This window comes from Galeopterus variegatus, unplaced genomic scaffold (genome assembly GCF_000696425.1).
Source record: "Galeopterus variegatus unplaced genomic scaffold, G_variegatus-3.0.2 Scaffold711, whole genome shotgun sequence".
NCBI classification, from domain to species: Eukaryota; Metazoa; Chordata; class Mammalia; order Dermoptera; family Cynocephalidae; genus Galeopterus; species Galeopterus variegatus.
Window position 1 is genome coordinate 743,909 of NW_007726822.1, and position 19,989 is coordinate 763,897.

The 19,989-nt window shown below is 56.6% G+C and overlaps 2 protein-coding genes across 4 annotated transcripts in view; one reads left to right on the forward strand and one right to left on the reverse strand.

Moving 5' to 3' along the window:
- The first annotated feature begins 9,311 nt into the window (after positions 1-9,311).
- Positions 9,312-19,844, forward strand: ADCK5 (aarF domain containing kinase 5). Of its 3 annotated transcripts, none has more exons than XM_008571692.1 (12): positions 9,312-9,613; positions 17,380-17,455; positions 17,568-17,909; positions 17,994-18,107; positions 18,187-18,318; positions 18,393-18,476; positions 18,554-18,635; positions 18,705-18,783; positions 18,881-18,972; positions 19,053-19,305; positions 19,385-19,501; positions 19,584-19,844. In XM_008571692.1, the coding sequence occupies exons 1-12, from the start codon at positions 9,444-9,446 to the stop codon at positions 19,687-19,689; spliced, it is 1,647 nt and encodes a 548-aa protein (XP_008569914.1). In that variant the 5' UTR covers positions 9,312-9,443; the 3' UTR covers positions 19,690-19,844. The 3 variants fall into 3 exon arrangements, with proteins under 3 accessions (XP_008569914.1, XP_008569915.1, XP_008569916.1); XM_008571693.1 differs by having other exon boundaries at positions 18,720-18,783; XM_008571694.1 differs by having other exon boundaries at positions 9,546-9,613; positions 17,573-17,909.
- Positions 19,845-19,847: 3 nt separating this feature from the next.
- The window catches only part of CPSF1 (cleavage and polyadenylation specific factor 1, 160kDa), a 13,201-nt gene continuing 13,059 nt past the window's right edge, over positions 19,848-19,989 (reverse strand). The window contains exon 37 of the mRNA XM_008571715.1: positions 19,848-19,953. Within this exon, the coding sequence (XP_008569937.1) occupies positions 19,906-19,953 (48 nt within the window). The 3' untranslated portion in view covers positions 19,848-19,905. The remainder of the gene's footprint in view (positions 19,954-19,989) is intronic.

Sequence of the window (19,989 nt, forward strand, 5' to 3'; positions counted from 1 at the left end):
CGGGGGCTCCAGGGCCGCTCCAGCCTGGTGGATCCCGCGGCGGCCCCGCTCATGCCGCGCTGCTGGGGGGGCTCGCGGCGTGTTCGGGGCGCGCCCCCGGACCCCGGACCCCGGCCCGAGTCCCGGTCCGGCCCCCCGTCCGCTCGCGCCTCGTGCAGCTGGAGTCGGCGTCCTTGACCCGCTTCTCGCCCGCTCCCCTCCCGGAACGCGGCGCTTTCGTTCCTCGAACGCCCCGAGCCGAGGCCCCGCTCTCACTCGGGGTTTCCTGCAGAGCTCGTGTGGTCCCGGCACGCCGAGCCCGGCAGGTTTAGGGCCAGCAGCACGGGCGAATTCGCCGAGCTTGTGCTTGCAGGGAGCAGCGCTGGGGCCACGAGCGCGTGGGCTGAGCCAGGCAGAGGCGCCGAGCTGGCTTTTGCAAAGCCGCTTCACACGTTCAGGGCACTTAATCCTCCAGACAGCCCTAGGGAGTGGACAGAGCAGGTTTTAGCCCCTGATCAGGAGCTGCTCGTGACCAGTAAGTGGAGCCTGGTCCAGCTGAGAGGGTCACACCCCGTTGGAAGAGGACAGGGTGTTTGGTGGTCACCAGCCCCACCACCCCTGGCTCAGATTCCCAGCTGATCACTTCCTAGTCGTGGGGACAGTTCTCTGCCTCGGGTTCCTCTCCTGCTGAGGTTCATAGGGCTGTTGGCCCTGCCATAAAGTCGCCCAGGTTCTGGCCACTTCCTGTAGTTTCTCTGTTTCGGCCTCATCCTGAGACTCAGCAGCTGCTTCGTACTGCTGTGTGCTGGCTCGTCTGTGGCAACCTTGAGATTCTTCCTTCTCATCTGCTGTGTCCATCTGCAGGGTGCTGGAAAAGGAGACAGCTCAGCTTGTGCGTAACACATGAGTGCACATGCCCCCAAACCACACACACGTTGGTTGATGAGCTTTGTAATATCTATTTGAGGGTTACTACTCAGAGCCCTTTTTTGCTACTTTATAAGTAGTCAGCTGTGTTCCACATGAGCACTGGAAAAGAACTCTCAAAACACGAGGGGTTTCTGCAGACACACCACACACCATATAAGAAGGCATTACAGTCTAGGCTAGAGGGGGTCCAAACTGGAAGGCTTTGGGAGTGAGGGGGCTGCTGGGGCTGGAGTAGGCCAGGACCGACCTGGGTAGGCCAAGGCATGTGCTTGTCCCAGTGGGAAGAAACTGGTGTGGGGGGCGTCTTTCTGTTCCTGTTTGCCAGCGCTTTGGCGGTCATGTTCTGGGTGCAGTTTGCGTTACTTGTGCAGTGGTGGGAGTTGCCCTGGATTGGGTTCTGGGAGATCTGGCTGCAGGCTCGACCCCACATGAGGTGCCAGGCACCTGAACAACCTGTGGGGCCCCACTGGGGGCTCTGGAACTGTCAGCACGAGGCCTGGTCCACTTGGAGTCTTGTTGAAACTAGACTGCTGCGAGGGCCGCTGTTGTCTCACCTGACTGTGACCTGCTGCCTGTTGCTTGGCAGGGTCCCAGCTCGGACCACTTGGGGTTCTGGCTGGTGCCATGCTTTGCCACCGTGGATCTTGTACAGCAAGCCTTGGTTGAGCACCTGCTTTGTTCCTGGCACTGCACTGGGTCCTAGAAGTGCAAAGGCAATCAAGAGGTGGCAATGCTCGAGTCTGCTGAGGAGACACAGTGTAAGCTAACAGCAGCACTGGGTACAATAAGAACAGTGGGAGGGGGTGTACGAGACGCAGAGGCATGAAGGAGGAGAGGGCGAGACAGGAGTGACAGAGAGCAAGGTGGGCTGGAGCGTGAAGAACAAGCTGGAGCCGCTGGTGAGTTGGGCTGGTCTGAGGGTGGTGCAGGCAGGCAGCAGCCTGGGGTCTGCTGGAGTGGTGTGTATGGGGAACAGGGAAGCTCAGCCAGAGCACCCACTGCAGTGCCTGCCGGTTCCTAAGACAGCAGCAGAAAACTGTCACTGGGGACAGTGGTCAGGAGGCCATGACTTTCCTGGCCTCACCTCTTTAGATGAGAGTAGCTTGCGCTGTGTTGGTGATGTGCTCAAGGATTGTGGGCTCTGGGCCTCGGCTTCCCCACCAGAGCCCCCGACAGCGGCCAGTTACCAGGAGCTGGGGGCACAGCCAGAGCCCCAGGCTTTGTTTTTAAATAATTTGAATTTAGTGTTCTCCTCTGCAAAAGAACTGTATATTTTAATATGAAAATGATGTTAAAGTCATTTGTCAGGTGACTTGACTTTTGCTTACCAAACCCTTGGGGACAATGTTGTCTGCCCTGTGATTGTCAGGACCCTGTTATATGTATGGCAGGATTTCCCTGCAGGACGCTGAAGTCAGTTTGCAAATAAAGAGGGTGTCACTGCGGAAGTAGATAGACTCAGGTTCCACTCCAGCTTTGCCAGGAATTTTAGCTGTGGATCGCGTGAGAAAACATGTGAAAGTCCCCTGTCAGGGTAAATATCCATCGTTTGTTGAGTACCTGTTAAGTGCAGGGCCCTGAGTAAGCTTCCTCTCCAGCTTTGCAAGGTGTCACCTTTTCACAGATGAAAGTTGTCAGGGGAGGGGTCCCTCCCAGGCTCACCTGGCAAAGGGCAGTGAGGTGGGCAGACCTTGCGGTCTTGCTCCAACTTCAGCACGGAACTCAGCCCTCAGTGGGTTCTTCCCCCTTGGCGACACCCCTTCAGCTTGAGGGTGCTCCGTGTTATCTACCATTCCACTGGGGTCACCAGAAAGCCTGAGGGACTGCTGATCGGCTGTTGCCTAACCAGGGCTGTATGCTTCTCCTTTGGAGGTGAGCCGTCTCTGTGTGCTCCTCTGAGTCTCCCTAGGCACCACTGGCCTTGTGTAGGCAGAGGTGGGAGGGCATGGAGGGTGAGCAATCTCGGCCCAGCTCTCCCATCTGCAGCCTAACTTGGACATGCCTGGAATAACTCATGGATCTTTCCCTTCCTTTCCTTCTGCCTTGGATTGAGTGTCCCCCCAAACCTGACCCCGATTATGACAGGGTTAAGAGGGTGGGAAATCCTATTATGGTGATTGATAGGTGGGGCCTTGAATAGATGATTGGATTGTAGGACCGTGCAGGAGTGAATGGGTTAATAATGGTGGTTGGGGTGTGGTTCTGAGGGCTTTAAAAGAAGAGAGAACGGGCCGGCCCGGTGGCGCACTCGTAGAGTGCGGTGCTTCAGAGTGTGGTGGCGCTCCCGCCGAGGGTTCGGATCCCATATAGAGACTGGTCCGCTTACTGGTTGAGCGCGGTGCGGGCGCGACACTGAGGGTTGCGATCCCGTTGCCGGTCGCAGTATGGGCGCGACACTGAGGGTTGCAATCCTGTCACGAAAAAAGACAAAAAGGAAAAAAAAAAAAAAGGCGAGAGAATGAGGAGGTTGGTCTCTGCTCTCTCTGCTCCACCATTTCACAATGTGATACCCCTGCTGTCACTGTCGCCACCAAAGAAAGCCTTCACCAGATGTGTTCCCTGCACTTTGGACTTCCCAGCCTCTGAAACTGTAAGCAATGAATTCTGTTCTCTTTCTAAATTATCCATTTCCAGGTATTTTGTTATAAGCAACAGAAACGGACTAATACACCTTGTGAATGCTGTTGTGTCAAAATAATCAGTCTGTCGGCCTTGGCCACTTCCTCCCTCGTCCTCGCTGGCGCGCCGTCTGAGTTGATGACCCTCTTTGAAACTGCATTAAGCCCTTCTTTCCTTCATTCGCTCTGCTGATGCCCTCTGGCTCCAGAAGCTTCTCTCCATTCTCTGTGTATAACCCACCTCCAAATTTGTGCAGATGTGGGAAATAGTCTCCCTTCACTTCTGGGCTAAGCAAACCCCTCTTTTCCTTTTGAAAAGCGGAAGGAAGCTGACACCCTTTTGACACACGTGATTCAGTTCAGTCCAGCAAGTAGGTACAGTGCTGTCTTCTCTGTGTTAGACAGGGTGGCAGGGTTGCTGGGGGACAGAGTTGGTGAGAGGAGTGTGAGGGCCTTGGGGACCAGCGGGTAGCTTGGTGCAGGGGGAAAGCCTGGAAAGATGAGCAGCTCCCAGCCATGTGGTGTGGGGACTCCTGGACCCCAGTGTGACCTCAGTGCTCATTTGCTCCCGAGCACCTTGGGCACTTTTCTGAGGGCTTGCCGGTGTCAGTTCAATTGACCAACACTTTAATTGTGTAGCTAAACTGAGGCACAGAGAGGAAAGTGACTTACTCAGGGCTGCATGGCTGGTAAGTGCCGGAGCCGGGGTTCCAGTCCCAAAATCAGTCCAGAGATTGCCCCAGGTCCACGCGTGTCTTGGTGGGGGCTGGGGGGGAATCCTGTGCTCTGCACGGTGTTGAGCAGCTGCCTGGCCTCCAGCCACTCGATGCCACGAGCACCCTGTCCCCCCAGTTGGGACAACCAAGAACGTCTGCCATTGGTGACAAATGTCTTGGGCACACAGTGATTCTAGGTGAGGACCCCTGCCCTACTAGCTGCCTTGTCTGCAAAATGCCACCATCCTGGCTGGGACTTTCAGTATCACAGTAAGTGTTTTGATCATGAAACATTTAACTGTAGAGACACGCTGGTAGAATGTTCCATATAGTTAATTATCCAGATAACCTACTGCCTTAATCTACCTGTTTTTAATGTGCTGCCCTAGTTTTCTGTTTCTACTTGAAAATAAGTGGTTTTTTTGTCACTGGATCATTGCTACTAGCTGCCTTGTCTGCAAAATGCCACCATCCTGGCTGGGACTTTCAGTATCACAGTAAATGTTTTGATCATGAAACATTTAACTGTAGAGACACGCTGGTAGAATGTTCCATACAGTTAATTATCCAGATAACCTACTGCCTTAATCTACCTGTTTTTAATGTGCTGCCCTAGTTTTCTGTTTCTACTTGAAAATAAGTGTTTTTTTTGTCACTGGATCATTTGAAAGCAAGTCACAGACATTTTGACATCATCTCTAAATACTTTAATATGCATCTCCTCAACAAGGACATTCCTTTACGTAACCATGGTAGTGTTTTATGCCTAAAAAGTAATAATTTCCTCATGTCTACTGCCCAGTCCATACTCAAATTTGCCTGTGTCCTAGAAGTGTCTTTATAGGTGTTCTTTTTCAAATCAGGATCTGTTGTCTCTCTTTTTTTTTTTTTTTAAAGTTGACCAGTAAGGGGATCTTAACCCTTGACTTGCTGTCGTCAGCACCACGCTCTCCCGAGTGAGCCACGGGCCGGGCCTAGGATCTGTTGTCTCCTAATCTACAGCAGTCCTCCCACTTTTTCCCCGTGACATTTTTTACTTCTTGTTATTAGAAATTGCAAATATTTACAGAAGTAGGGAAAATTAACGAGTATCCGTGCCCAGAACCGGTGGGTCTTAACTCAGGGATCATGACGACTTTCTGAAGTGGCCAGGCCATTGTTGGGAGAACGTCCTGATCTGCTTGGGAGGTATATTGAGAGTCACTGATGCTGTGTGTTTAGCACGGGGGGCGCGGCTGGTGGCTGTGTCAGGTCTTATTCGGTGGGCTCATGGTGTTGCTGAGAAGACAGAATCACGACAGAACCCTCACAAGCCAGAGGAGCAGGCTGCGGGTGTGCGATGGCATCACGGCACCCCTGGCTCTCAGGTGCCGGCCTCGGGTCAACATGCCCTGAATCCACTTGGCTCTGTCACTCAGCACCCTCGTCCCTGGCCCCAGCTCTTCTGCCTCATGCTCTGGCCCCTGCCTCCACCCTGGCTGAGCTGCCAGCACACTGCCCTGCCCAAGTGGGGTTCCCAGCCCTGATCCACATTCACTTCCTCCCTGTGTGAAGAGCTTGGGGCCCCTGGGAACGGTCGCCTGATTCCAGCTCACTCCGCCACTTTTTCCGCCCTTTTCTCTTGGAGCAGCCCCTCCCTCCTCCCAGCACAGGTTGTTTCCAGCCACCCAGGCCTGTCTCCTGCTCCTCAGAAGCACCCTGTGCTATCCTGGCTTCAGGCCTCTAAGGATGCTGTGTCCTCAGCCTGGGAGACGTCCACCAGTGTCCACGGGAAGTTCCGCTTACTGTCCCACGTGGTAGGGTCCCTCTTTCCCCAGTGCTGCCCCGGCTGGCCCTGCAGCTCTGTCTGTGGTCCCCGGTGCACACTGGGCCCATTGTCCTGCTCCTCCTCACGTGCAGGGCTTGTTTAGTGGGCGTGTGCCTTCGACGGTGCAGAGCTGCGCCAGGGGCCATGAGGAGGGGACACAGGCCCGTCTCTCCCTGCTGGACGCCTGCTGCTGTTGCAGACCCTCGTGTGCTTGATGAGGTGGGAGGTGGGGGGATCCCAGCCTGGAACTTGCTGCCTCTCAAACACTTACGTCCAGATGCCGACGTTCTGAGCCTCTCCTCTCAGCGCGTGGTCACTCTCAGTCTGTTTCTGTTGCTTATACCAAAATACACAGAACTGGGTAATTTATAAAGAAAACAAAATTTATTCCTTACAGTTTCAGAGGCTGGGAAGTCCGTGGTCCAGGGAATACATCTGATGAGGGTCTTTTTCAGTGGTGGCTTTACAGCAATGCAGGGGTCTCATGTGACAGAAAATGGCAGAACAGAGAGAGAGAGACTATCACCTGCTGTCCTTTTAAAACTCTCAGAACCACACCCCTGACCACCATTTTTAATCCATCCACTCCTGCATGGTCCTACAATCCAATCACCTCTTCAAGGCCCCACCTTTCAATTCCCATAATAGGATTTCCTACCCTCTTAACAGTCACAGTGGGGGCTGAGTTTCTAATACATAAAACTTGGGGGACACAATCCAAGCTTCAGGGAGTTTGGGGGGACATAATCCAATCCACTCCCGTCACATTTGCCCACTCCCTGGTCCTTCTTTCCTGCTGTGCATGCCCCGACACCAGAGGTGGCCAAGGTCGAGGACGGCAGAGCGGCCGGCAGGCGCTTGCGATGCGTCTCTGTCTCTACTGCAGCTGGCCTGGCCCGCTATCTGCCTGTGGCTGTCCTTGCTGCCAGGGTTTTCCTTGAGCAAGAGCTCTTGCTGTGTGTGGCCTTGCCGAGCAGAGGTTCCTATCAGCTCCTGCCCTCCTCTTGGGACAATAGGTCACGGACCTTTTCCTTTGACTTTTGTGTTGTTTTGCAGTCCTTGAAATTGTCTGCAGGGCTCTGTGTCTTCGCCAGAAAATGATTGAAAAATCAGTTACTTATTCGGTCCAGTGTCCATGATAGTATTGTTGACATCTGTGCTGGCGGTTGTGACTTGCTGTGCACAGTCCTTTTTTCCCTACACACTGACTTGTTGGAAGAACTCACACCTGGGGCTTTGCAGCTGAGGTTGTTTTAAGGCCCCGTGGTTAGTGAGCTTGCGGACCGTGGCTGCTGCGCGCGCAGGAGGGCTGTGGCGTTGCCGTGGTCGCATGCACCAGGCAGTGTGCTGTGGGAAGGGCCCGCTTGGTACACTCTGGCCTCCTCCAGGGAGGGCTTCCCAGGGCCCCTGCCGCTGGGGTCTGTGAGTTCCCGGTGCCTTCGTTTGTTTTTGGAACAATGGCCTACGCGAGGGCCGTTTCTGCTGTGTGGGCTCGCACCTTACAGTCACACTCCTCCTCCTGCTCGGGTGGCCGAGCATTCTTGACGCTTCCTCCCGCGGTGAGGACTGCCTTCCTGTGGCTGCTGGTCAGCGGTCTCAGCAGCAGGAAATAGTAAGCGACACATCCCAGGTGCCACCAAAAGAATGGCAGGGCAGGGATGGTGGCAGGAGGTGGGTCTTGTCACAGATGAGCCGGATCATGGTGTTGTCTCACAGTCAGAGACAGTGTTTTCAGCAACCTGTTGGCACCGGAGGCACAGCCCCTGGGTTAAGCTGTGTTTAGCCTTTCCTTCTTCCTGTGACAGTCTGACTCTCAGCCTGGGGCTCCTGCCAGAAAGCGCTGGCACCTCTGACGGCGTGTTTGGGGAGGCACAGCGTGCCCGCCTGGACCCCGGGCCTGTGAGTGCGGGGCGGCCGCCGGGCTGACCCCGCACTGTGGGCTCTCGTTGCAGCTGCGGGTTTGCCTCCTCCACGCCGCTGCGCTGCGGAGCGGGCAGAAGCCCCGGCCGCCCCCCGCCGTGCTCTTCACGAGAAGCTTCCTGCTCCCGCCTGCAAGGTAACAAGTCTCGGCAGCTGCAGCGTGGCCGTGCCGCTCTCCAGGCAGGGTGGGCAGCCTCCCGCGGGCGCCGTGGTGCAGGTGGAGGGCCCGAGGCTGGGCCTCCTCCCGGACCCGCCCGAGCCACCATGCACTTGGTCCACGGTGCAGGGCACTGAGACCCAAGACCACCAGGGACCCAGCCCATGCAGAGTCACGCTCCCGGCACAGACAGCTAGCAAAGCAGGGAGAATGGGGCAGGGCCACGGCTCGGAAGAGAAGCGACAGCTGGTGCTGCTGCAGAGTGCGGGGGGTGGGGCAGGTGCGACACAGAGGTGGGAGCAGCAAGAAGAGGTCTGGGCAGAGGGTCCTTGCAGAGGGGAGGGCCGCTGCCGGGCAGTGGCCAGGCAGGCGGGCATGAGGTAGGACGGCGGCGGAGGCTAGACCCAGGTTGGAGGGACAGGCGTGGCAAGCGCACCTGGCGCTCACTCCTGACTCGGTCAGTGTGGCGAGGCTCCTTCCGGCCAGTGTGTGGCAGACCCTGGGTCTGTGGGACGGACACGCCGCTGGGTGAGGAAACAGACGGATGCCCGAGCACCTGCTGCACCCAGCAAGTATTAGACTCCTGCTATATTCAGCATGTGTGGAGCTCCTGCTGTATCCACTGAGCATTTGCTTCTTGCTCTATTCAGCATGTATAGAGCTCCTGTATTCAGTATGTACAGAGCTGCTATTATGTTCAGCAAGTATTGGGCTCCTGCTGTATTCAGTATGATGGAGCTCCAGCTATACTCAGTGAGTATGGAGCTGCTGCTGTATTCAGCAATTATTGGGCTCCTGCTGTATTCATTGTATTTGGAGCTCCTGCCATATTCAGTGAGTTTTGGGCTCCTGCTGTGTCCAGCGTGTGTGCAGCTCTACTCTTCCTTGTTTTGAATTCTCAGTTAATTGAGAGTGTGCTGACCTCAGCGTCTCCCCTGATCTCTGCTGTCCTGACACTTACAATGCAGATGAACCATTGGTGAGCTAGATAGTGGTTCCATACGGTGAGTGTAGGTGGCCCTAGTCCCATGTGGCTCACAGGCCTGCCCTGGAGTTACTTCTAATCTAGCTGAAGGGTCACGTCTGCATCCTCTGGCTTCGTGGCTGGGGCCTCCAGACAGCCCGAGGTGAGGTCTGCCCCTGAGGCCCACCAGGCGTCCATGCTGCTGTGGGACTTGGAGAAGGGGACTTTGGTGTGGGGGGTGTTTTCTGGTGACCACATAGTCTGGACGGCCATGCAGACATGAGAGAGTGGCTTGTGGGGAGGAGAGGCCAGTAGAACCCACCGACCAAGCAGGTCAGCACCCCCAGGCTGCATGCCTCCGTCTCCCATCAGGTCCTGGAGACCCGTGCCCCTGTGGAGGAAGGTGCTGTCCGCCGCGGTGGTGGGGGTGCCCCTGCTCCTTGGCATCCGCTATTGCACGGCAGAGGCCCAGGAGAAGAGGAGGATGCGGCTGGTGGTCGACGGCCTGGGGCGCTTTGGCAGGTAGGAGGGGGCGGTGGCACCTGCGGTGGGGCAGCCTTCTCCCCAGCTGTCCTCACAGACATGGGCCCTTGAGCAGGGCTGGGAGGGGCTGCGGGGTCTTGCTGGGAACCTCACAGCTGCCTGTCAGGCATCTTTGCTGTGCAGGAAGGTGCTGCCTGGTGGGGCAGTGAGCACTGCCAGGCCACATGCAAGGTGTAGACAGCGGCCCACACACCCCTCCCTAGGTCAGCCTTGGCCTGTTGGGGGTTCTGGCCACTGGCTGGCGTCCCCTCCCCCCGGCCTCCTGGTGGGGGGCGGGCAGACAAGCCGCTGCCCCTCGTCCTCTTCTCTTCTCTTCTCAGCCCCCGTCCCCAAGCAGAGCCGGCATCCCAAGCAGAGGTTTGGGCCTGGGAGGAAGGGCTGCATCCACTCCTAGAGATGGGACATCAGGTCGTTGGGTCAGGGCACTGACACTGAAGGCCCTTGTCATAGTCCTGTATCTTGCGGTGCAGAGTTTGGGAGGGGGCTGCTTCCTGTGGGGCGCCTCGGGTGGCTGTTCCTGCTCTTGGTCAGATCCAGGAGCTCCTGCAGCCACCAAGTCCTGCCCAGCCTGAGCCTCATGGGAGCCAGCTCTTGGCATAGAGGTGTCTGTTGACCGAGAGCCCCCTTGAGCTGTGGGGGCAGGGGGCTGGTGGGGAATGTGCTCCTGCTCCACCCGGCTCTGGCACCTGCTGCCTCCCCACGCTGGGGTCGATCTCCTGCATTTTACCAGAAGCTTCACTGAGTTTTACTGTAGTGGTGGCCATAGAGGTGTGGGTGGCCGGATGCTTGAAGATTTCCAGCCTCTAGGGCAAAACAATCGTCGCCTACACCCGCCTCCCTGGCAATTGGTTTTGTTGGGTCTCCTGCTGGTCCTCATGTCCCACAGGGCTGTCTGGGGCAGTGAGGGCAGAGCCTACAGTCCTCTGTCTTTTCTCCCATGACCCCCCATAGCACTGCGTGCAGGGGTGCGCAGGGCGGCTGCAGACTGCACGTGCGGGTCCCCGCGGCGGGCCCGCCCTCTGTGCCCTCTGTGCCCTCTGTGCCCTCTGTGCCCTCTGTGCGTGCCTGAGGGGAGCCATTCCCACAGCGCGCTCTCGCCTGAGCTGGGCTAGCAGGGAGGGAGAGAACTGTGTTGTCATGTGTCTTGTTGCGTCTGGCTGGCAGAGGGAACCAAACCCTTGACCTTGGTGTGACAAGGTGGCACTCTAACCAACTGAGCTGCCCGGCCAGCCAAAGATTTTCTCCTTTTGAGATATTTGAGAATAAGCAGTCGACGTGGTCTGTCGTTCCTGAGTCCTTCAGGGTGTGTTCCCTGGAACAAGGGTGTTCTGCGTCGCCACAGCCAAGAGGCTCATGCCCTGTGCTCCCCTAACCGCAGACCTGCTCACAGCCACCAGGTGCCCCAGTAACGTCCTTTCTAGAAGAAGGATCGGCCCAGGCCTACACGTGGCCCTCAGTCCTCACATCTCTGACCTCATCCAGTCTGGAGCAGTCTCAGTGTCTTCTTGGCTTCCATGACTACCTAGAGTTGGCTGAACTTGAGGTTAAGGGTACAGTCCTCCAGACGGCCACATTTGCCCAGGATTTCTGATACCAGTGGCAAGTTTGGGGGTCCCCAGGGCCACCCTAACTTCAGGCCAGCTGGCTTACAAATTTGGGGAAGCCACGAATCGCCTTAGTTTTGATAGTTCTCTAGAATGACTCACAGAACTTAGGAAGGTGCTATACATATGATTGTAGTTTTTCGATAGTAAAAGGGCAGAAATTAGAACCATCCAAAGGGACAGACACATAGGGTGAGATCCAGGAGAGTCCCAAATTCAGAGCTTTCATGTCCTCAGAGGCACGCTGCCCTCCCGTAACCCATGTGTGACAGTACATGGAATACTCCCGACCTGGGACGCTCACCTGAGCTTGGGGGTGTCCGGCACTTTCTCGGGGTGTGGATGTGAAGGTGGATTAACTGACCCACTGGCCACGTGCTTGATGCAGTCTCCAGGCCCACACCTTCCCCTAAAGCCCAGCCCTGCCATCACGTGCTTCATCTTTCTGGCTGTCATTAGCAAAAACTGTCAGGGCCCACCATGAATAACAGACACTCCTGTCGGTCAGGCTCTTCCAAGGATTTAGGGGAACCGGAGACAAAGGCCAGACCTCTGCGGGTGAAGTGAATGCTTCATTACACAATGATCTTTACGTATTTGGAGATTATATGCTGGTCGTTATGTTGTACAAAAGAAGTCAGCAAACTGTGGTCCTCGGGCCCCACGCAGAGAGCCAGTGTGGCCGCCGCCTGCCACCTACGTGAGGCTTGATTGGAACACAGCCCCTCTGCTTGTGCAGGGCTGGGGCCGCTTCCCTGCAGGGCCGACAGAGGCCAAGTGGCCACAAAGCCTAAAACACTTACTGTCTCACTGTTCACAGGAAACTGTCACCAGCCCCGATCCCTCAGTTTGGGTTTGTCTGGTGATTGCTCGTGGTTGGGTTCAGTCAATGTGTTTTTGGCAGGAGTATCGCAGCAGGGACGCTGTGTTCTTCCCCGGCAGGTGGCACACCACTCCCCATTTGGTTCCCTTGTGGTTAATTAGTGTTCTGGGGGGACTCGAGGCTGTGTCGGCGTCTCTTCTCACTGCGCCTGCCCACCGGTGCAGTGTCCCCTGATGCCACCCAGTGAGTTGTTACCGCGATGGTCACCAAATGGTTTTTCTAATTCAGTCATTCCTTCAACGTTTATTGGGTGATATCCTACAGTAAGAAAAAGTTTCTGTCCTTCCATTTATTTATTCCATTTATTTATTCATTAATTTATCCCTGTTATTCTAGGCTCAGGGATTTGTTTCAGTTAACATCGTTATTACTATGTAAATAGAGGGAGCCCTTCATACTGGCTTTTGTGTCTTCTCCCACCCCCTTTTCAGTGGTTTAATTTTATTTATATCTTTTTTTTTTTTTTTTGGCAGCCTGCGGGTATGGGGATCCGAACCCGTGACCTTGGTGTTATCAGCACCATGCTCTCCCAAGTGAGCCACGGGCCGGCCCTTATTTCTTTCTTGATGGCTAAAGCTGGGTAACACCTTGTATTAGTCCATTTCTATTGCTTATAACAAAATACATGGAACTGGGTAATTTATAAAGAAAACAAAATTTATTGCTTACAGTTTCTGAGGCTGGGAAGTCCAAAGTCCAAGGAACACATTTGGTGGTGGCGACAGTGACCCAGGGGTCTCAGATTGCAGATGGCGGAAGCAGAGCGAGCAGAGACAGACTCTCTCTTCTTTTAAAGCCCTCAGCTGCTTACAGTTTCTGAGGCTGGGAAGTCCAAAGTCCAAGGAACACATTTGGTGGTGGCAACAGTGACCCAGGGGTCTCAGATTGCAGATGGCGGAAGCAGAGCGAGCAGAGACAGACTCTCTCTTCTTTTAAAGCCCTCAGCACCACACCCCCTGACCACCATTTTTAATCCATTCACTCCTGCAGGGTCCTACAATCCAATCACCCCTTCAAGGCTCCACCTTGCAATGACCATATTAGGAACTCCCACCCTCGGCAGTTACAGTGGGAATTAAGTTTTGGGGGGACATTCAACCCAAGGCACAGCTGTTACAAGGCTGGGTCATAAGTCCTTTCCTTTGAAGTGGGAGGGAAGACAGAGAGAGAGCAAGCCTGTCTCCCCACTTCAGTCTCTCGTCCCCAGACCGCGTGCGGGCTTCGTTTCCTGCAGAGGGCACGCCAGCTACAGGGCAGGTGCAAAGCTTTGCAGCCCTGTCCTCCCCAGGAAGCAGATGACCTGTGGGAATCAATTCCACTTGATGATACTTTCAAGCATTACTGTGGATAGAAGCAAAGTTCCAAAGATGTCCCTGTTTCCAAGTTAGTCAGCGTCTCTGTCTCCGGATGCGGAGTTCAACTGGGTCCTGGCGCCTCGTCCCCCGCACAGGGCCGGTCCCCACCATGCCCCTGCCGTTTTTGATGTCCAATATTAAATTGTGAAAAAAATCAAACATAAAGCAAAGTTGGGTGCTTTGCAGCAATCCACACGTGCCCACCCCGGGTTTACGTTAACATTTCCGTTCTTGAAGTGGCTCCGTCTTCTGAGCATCTTGCTCCTCCTGGCACTGCAGGGCGCTGCAGGCTCATCTTGCCCTGCTCAGCCCTGGAGTCAGCTCTTCTCCAGGGAGCCTGGTGCCTGCGCGTGGAGAGCGGTCTCAGCGGCTGCGATGTGGTGCTGCTGTGCCCGGGCCGCCCCTGCCCGCATGTGCCCTTCTGTGTCTGCCTCAGGTCGCAGGAACCATGGGCTGTCGCAAACGCCTCCCGCTGCCAGCGCAGAGCTCACCCTGGTCCTCTGCCTTCTGAGTTGGTAGCTTCCTCCTCCAGCTGGGAGAAACTGGGCTTCAGTGCGCGACTCAGTTGCCCTGGTATGGCTGCCACCCTCACCTCAGCGCGCTGAGCCAGCCCTTGCTCGGCTTTTGGACCGAACCAGAAAAGGGAAGTCTCCAGGCTCCCCGTGCCAACCGCGTGCGCCCTTCCTCACAGGCGGGCACAGTTCCCACCAGTCCCGTCAGGCCGGGTGGGAGGAAGGTCATGTGGACTGTGTGGCAGGCACGCTTGTCGCATCTGTGACGATGGGGACGGCCTGCACCCTGGCAGGGCAGGATGTTCTTTGGAATAGCAGCCTTTTCCTTCCCAGCCACCAGCTGGAATCAGATCACCTTTTATTCCTGGCTCCTCCTGTGGTAGAGGTGGCAGGAGCAGGACCCTGCTTAGAGCCAGGCACGGAGGGGAAGGGACCTCTGGCCCCAGGTCCTCACAGGGCTTCTGTCTTGAGTAGCAGGACCCCCCGCAGCTGGAGACCTGATCCCTTGCAGTCCCGACCCAGGGTTCCCATCCGTAGCCTGGGGCATAGGAGGTGAGTGAGGTCTCCTGCCAACACCAGAGGAGCCTGGTCCTCCCAGGCCTGTGCAGCAGTGAGGCCCCAGTGCTGAGATTCCTGCTCCATTGGGGCTCCTGTCTGCAGAGGTGCAGGAGCAGGGCCAGGAGCACGCAGGTCCTGGAGGAACAGGGCCACAGAGGCCCTGTGCCGGATCTCAGATGGGTTTCCTATAACGAGCATGCATTACTTTAGTAGTCATAAAAGTAAAAGAATGAAAAACCCATGCCTGGTGGTCAGGCCCACCCCGGTACAGCCCCCAGCCCACCTCCCTGCTCCCCGCTGGCCCCGCCTCCTTTGAGTCCTACAGTGCCCTGAAGCCACGTCTTTTTTTTTTTTTAAAAGATGACCAGTAAGGGGATCTTAACCCTTGACTTGGTGTTGTCAGCACCACGCTCAGCCAGTGAGCGAACCGGTCATCCCTATATGGGATCCGAACCCGGGGCCTTGGTGTTATCAGCACCGCACTCTACCAAGTGAGCCACGGGCCGGCCCTGAAGCCACGTTTTCTAAAATTAAGTCCCTCCCCCCAGCAGCAGAAGTCTATGGGATTTTTTTCAGATCTTTAATTTTTGTTACAAAAGTATATAGTATGTTTACTATAGAAAACAAATTTAATACTAGAAAAGTTAAAAATGTAGAAAGCTCCCTTTTACCCTCCCCTAAGGGAGGAAATTCTCAAAGAGTTTTGTCAGTGCACGTGGAGCGTGCCAAGTCCACAGGCTGTTTAACGTGTGCAGATATAACCTAACACACTCGAGTGTGCCCCGGCCCCTGCCCTTGGAGGCCCCTTGTGCCCACCCTGCAGTCCACAGCTAAACTCGCGTGGTAGAATATTTACAGCACTCTAATAGCTAAATAAACAAACACATTTAGATTTGTAGTTAAAATTGCTAATTTCCTCCTTTATTTTCTTTCTAGTTGCTTCTCTCTCTGTCTCTCTCTCCCTCTCTCTCTGATTCGAAGTAGTTTTTGGACTTTTCCCCCCATTTACTTGTGTCTTTAGTGCTTGATTTTAGAATCTAGAGAGGAGGGGATGTATCCATCAGAACTTTCAAAAGAGAAGAGAGATAGGTTCTGTTCACAGAAATCTTTTTTTTTTTTTCTTTTATATGACTGGTAAGGGGATCACAACCCTTGGCTTGGTGTCGCCTGCACCGCACTCAGCCAGTGAGCGCACCGGCCATCCCTATATAGGATCCGAACCTGTGGCGGGAGCACTGCTGTGCTCCCAGCGCCGCACTCTCCCGAGTGAGCCACGGGGTCGGCCCAGTATTAACTGTTTCTGATGTGACTTTTCTTGACCTGTGTCAGAACTGCTGGCTGTGTCGTTTAGACTTTTCCTTCTCCAGGTGACAAATCATTCGTGTTGGGTCAAGTGCAAACAAGCACAGATTTCTCTCTGGTACCCAGCCCTGCAGGGGTGTGCATGGTCCCCGAGGGTGCTGCTGGGGTCTGCTCACGTGTGTGTGCCTGTGGTTGGGGGTGGATGGGGCAGTTTCTCATAGGACGATCAAGCCGGTTCACAGGCCAGGGTCGTCTGGTGCTTCCCTTCCTGGGCAGGTGCTGTGGATGTCAGCATCGGCTGGTCCCTCCCAGTAGCCAGTTAATTTATTTAGTGTTTTTAAGGTGTTGGCTCCGTGCCAGCTAGGCCTGTGAGGGACAGAGGGGACTGGACTCCTTGGCCTCCGCGTTCCTGACTACCTCAAGCTTTTCCTACGTCTTTCTATTAGCAGTTAAACTTTTTCCCTTCAGAGGAATGTTGATGAGAATCTCACGGTATAAAGCTAATCTGCCCTCCGGGTTCCCCACCCGCTGAGCAGCCTTCCAGCCTCAGGGCTCAGAACACATTTAGAAACCACGGCCGCCACCTCCACCGGCAGGTACTCCAGGTGCTCTTCATGGGTGGGCTTCCTGGAGTGATGGGTGCACAGAGCCCACTTGGCAGCCAGAGGTGGGCATGGGGGCATAAGGGCCCTTTCCTCCAGTGGGAGCATGGGGACGGGGCCTCAGCATCTGTAGCAAGACCACTCCCTGGGCCCCAGTACTGAGGACCCACCTTGCCTGGTACTGGGAGCTCTGACCTCCAGGGCACTATGCCCCCTGACACCGTGCATGCACCTCTGCATGTGGTCTGCTCCCTACCCATGCCTGGCGCCTCGCTTGGGCTGCTCAGCTAGTCCCTGGAGTTCCAGGCCTCACCCCTAGATCCACCCCTGAGAAACTGAGGCCGGGTCCGGGAGGCCCCTCTGTCTCCAGCATTCCCATGCCCATGTCTGCCCTGCATCCTCCTCTCTCACCTAAAATTCCCCTGGGGGGAAGGGCATTGCCTGGCAGAAGCACCAGGACTGCCTCTACCTCCTGCAGGCCTCACCTCCCCACATCTTAGAGACCTTCCTCCCTCCCTTCCTGGTGTCCCTCAGGATACTGGTGACCTTGACCCTCCTGTGACCCATCTGCCATTCATCCTTGGAAAAGCATAGCAGAGGCTGTCAGATCCCCCATTCTCCTCAGGGGTCTGCCTCTATCCACACTGCCCCCGACCCCATCTGTCCTGGGTGCTCGTGGCTGTTAGTTGTCTGAGTTAGGGTGGCATAGACACAGGCTGCCTGTCCTGCAGATCTGGAGCTGAGACCAACCTATGAAGACAATGTTCTAAGTAGAGGGGCCAAAGGATGCCCCATGAGCCCAGCAGCCCCCTCCACCACAATGTGCTCACGGGGGCCTGGGGCAGTGATGAGGCTAGACCACGAGAGGGCTCTGGGAACAGGAGTCCCCATGCAGGAGCCCCAGAGCCTGCACCCGACTCTGCCCACAGGTCTCTGAGGATCGGCCTGCAGATCTCCCTGGACTACTGGTGGTGCACAAATGTTATCTTGCAAGGGGTGGAAGAGGTTTGTCCTGGCCTGGGTGCATGGCGGGGGCACGCTAGAGGTGGTGGGTGCTGAGGGGGACTAAGGAGGTGGTCACCTGTGCCCCATCCCTTCCCTCCCTGCCTGTTGTCAGAACAGCCCGGGGTACTCAGAGGTGATGTCTGCATGTCACCAGCGGGCAGCTGATGCCTTGGTGGCGGGGGCCATCAGCAACGGCGGCCTCTATGTGAAGCTTGGCCAGGGGCTCTGCTCCTTCAACCACCTGCTGCCTCCCGAGTACATCAGTACCCTGCGTGTGCTGGAGGACAGGGCCCTCACCCGTGGCTTCCGTGAGGTGGATGAATTGTTCCTCGAGGACTTCCAGGCCCTGCCCCGTGAGCTCTTCCAGGAGTTCGACTACCACCCAGTGGCTGCCGCCAGCCTGGCTCAGGTGCACCGAGCCCGGCTACATGATGGCACCACTGTGGCTGTGAAGGTACGTGGGGCCCGCCTGGTGCTATGGTGGGCTCCGGGGCCCGTGGGGCAGCCCGGATCCTTGCTGCACCCTCAACTGGTGCAGGTGCAGTACATCGACCTACAGGACCGCTTTGACGGGGACATCCACACCCTGGAGCTCCTGCTGCAGCTGGTTGAGCTCATGCACCCCAGCTTTGGCTTCAGCTGGGTCCTCCAGGTAACAGCCGCCCATGGGCAGGGAGGGGCAGTGGTCCTCAACCCTGACCCCCCCAGCTATACCCATTTGCGGCCCTTAGGACCTGAAGGGGACCCTGGCCCAGGAGCTGGACTTCGAGAACGAGGGCCGCAATGCCGAGCGCTGTGCGCGGGAGCTGAGACACTTCCACTACGTGGCAGTCCCCCGTGTGCACTGGGACAAGAGCAGTAAGGTGGGCACCAGGCCTCCTCCTGGGTGGGGGGAGTGGCACAGGCCTGCTGAGCCCAGCCTCTTGCTCTCTCCTAGCGTGTGCTGACGGCAGACTTCTATGAAGGCTGCAAGATCAGCGACGTGGAGGCCATCCAGAGCCAGGGGCTGGCAGTGCAGGATGTGAGTTGGCATGTGCGGGGCGGCGCAGGGCGGGGCGTGTGCTGCCTGTGTCCACTGCACATCCATCCTCTCCCCAGATAGCAGAGAAGCTGATCCAGACTTTTGCTGAGCAGATATTTTACACGGGCTTCATCCACTCTGACCCCCACCCTGGCAATGGTAGGAAATTCCCCAGGGGGTGTGGGGTCTCGGGTGGGGGTGGCATGAGCCAATGTGCTATGTTCCTAGTTCTGGTGCGGAAAGGCCCGGACGGGAAGGCAGAGCTGGTGCTGCTGGACCACGGGCTCTATCAGTTCCTGAACGAGAAGTAAGCCTGGGGTAGGGGCAGGTAGAGGAGCCTTTCCCTGGGCTGGGGCCTTTCCTGCCCTGGGGGTCTAGGCTCATCAGGGCCTGGCCCCCCACAGGGACCGGTCAGCCCTGTGCCAGCTGTGGCGGGCCATCATCCTGCGGGACGACGCCGGGATGAAGGCACATGCCGCCGCCCTCGGGGTGCAAGGTGAGGGCCTATGCAATGGCTGCCTGGGTGGGTTGGCATGGCTGGGCACAGCCCTCACTCAGGCCTACCTGCCTCCCCAGACTATTTGCTGTTCTCCGAGATGCTCATGCAACGGCCTGTGCGCCTGGGGCAGCTGTGGGCCTCCCACCTACTGAGCCGCGAGGAGGCGGCCTACATGCAGGACATGGCTCGTGAGCACTTCCAGGGCATCATGACAGTACTCAAGGCCCTGCCACGGCCCATGCTGCTTGTGCTGCGCAACATCAACACCGTGCGCGCCATCAACGCGGCCCTTGGCACGCCCGTGGACCGCTACTTCCTCATGGCCAAGAGGTGGGTGTGTGGGGGGGCTGCCCTAGGGGGTGGGGCGGGGCCAGGCTGGTGCTACACACCCCTGCTGTGTCTGGCGCAGTGCTGTCAAGGGCTGGAGCCGCCTGGTGGGCGCGGCATACCAGGGCATCTATGGCATCAGCCTCCTGCGCCACATCAAGGTCATCTGGGAGATGGTCAAGTTTGAAGTGGCCCTGAGGTAAGTGGATATGTGTGGTTGCCAGGGGCACCTGGCCAGGGCCTGCTCCCCCAGCCTGTGACTCCTCCACTCATCCCCCCAGGCTGGAGATCCTTGCTATGCGGTTCACTGCCCTCCTGGTTCGTGTTCTGGCCCACCTGGGCCTCATGCCCCAGGCCGAGGAGCTCTACCAGTACCTGGAGACTTAGGGAGCCAGGATGTGCAGAGAGCTGCCCAGGGCCAGCAGGACTCGCCGATGGAGCTGCCTGTGCAGACACTTCAAGACCCAGGGCGACCAGAGCAACTATGGCCTGAGCGTGGGAAACACCACAGCCAGGCTAGGAATACACTCAATGAAAAGACACACTTGTCTCAAATCCTTCTTGTGTTTTGTACAAAAATGGGGGTGGGAAGCAGCACACGGGCTAGAAATGGGCGGTGACACGATCCGTCTCCAGCAAGTCATCCAGGATCTGCAGGGGAGGGAAGGGTGAGGTGCGTGCAGGCAG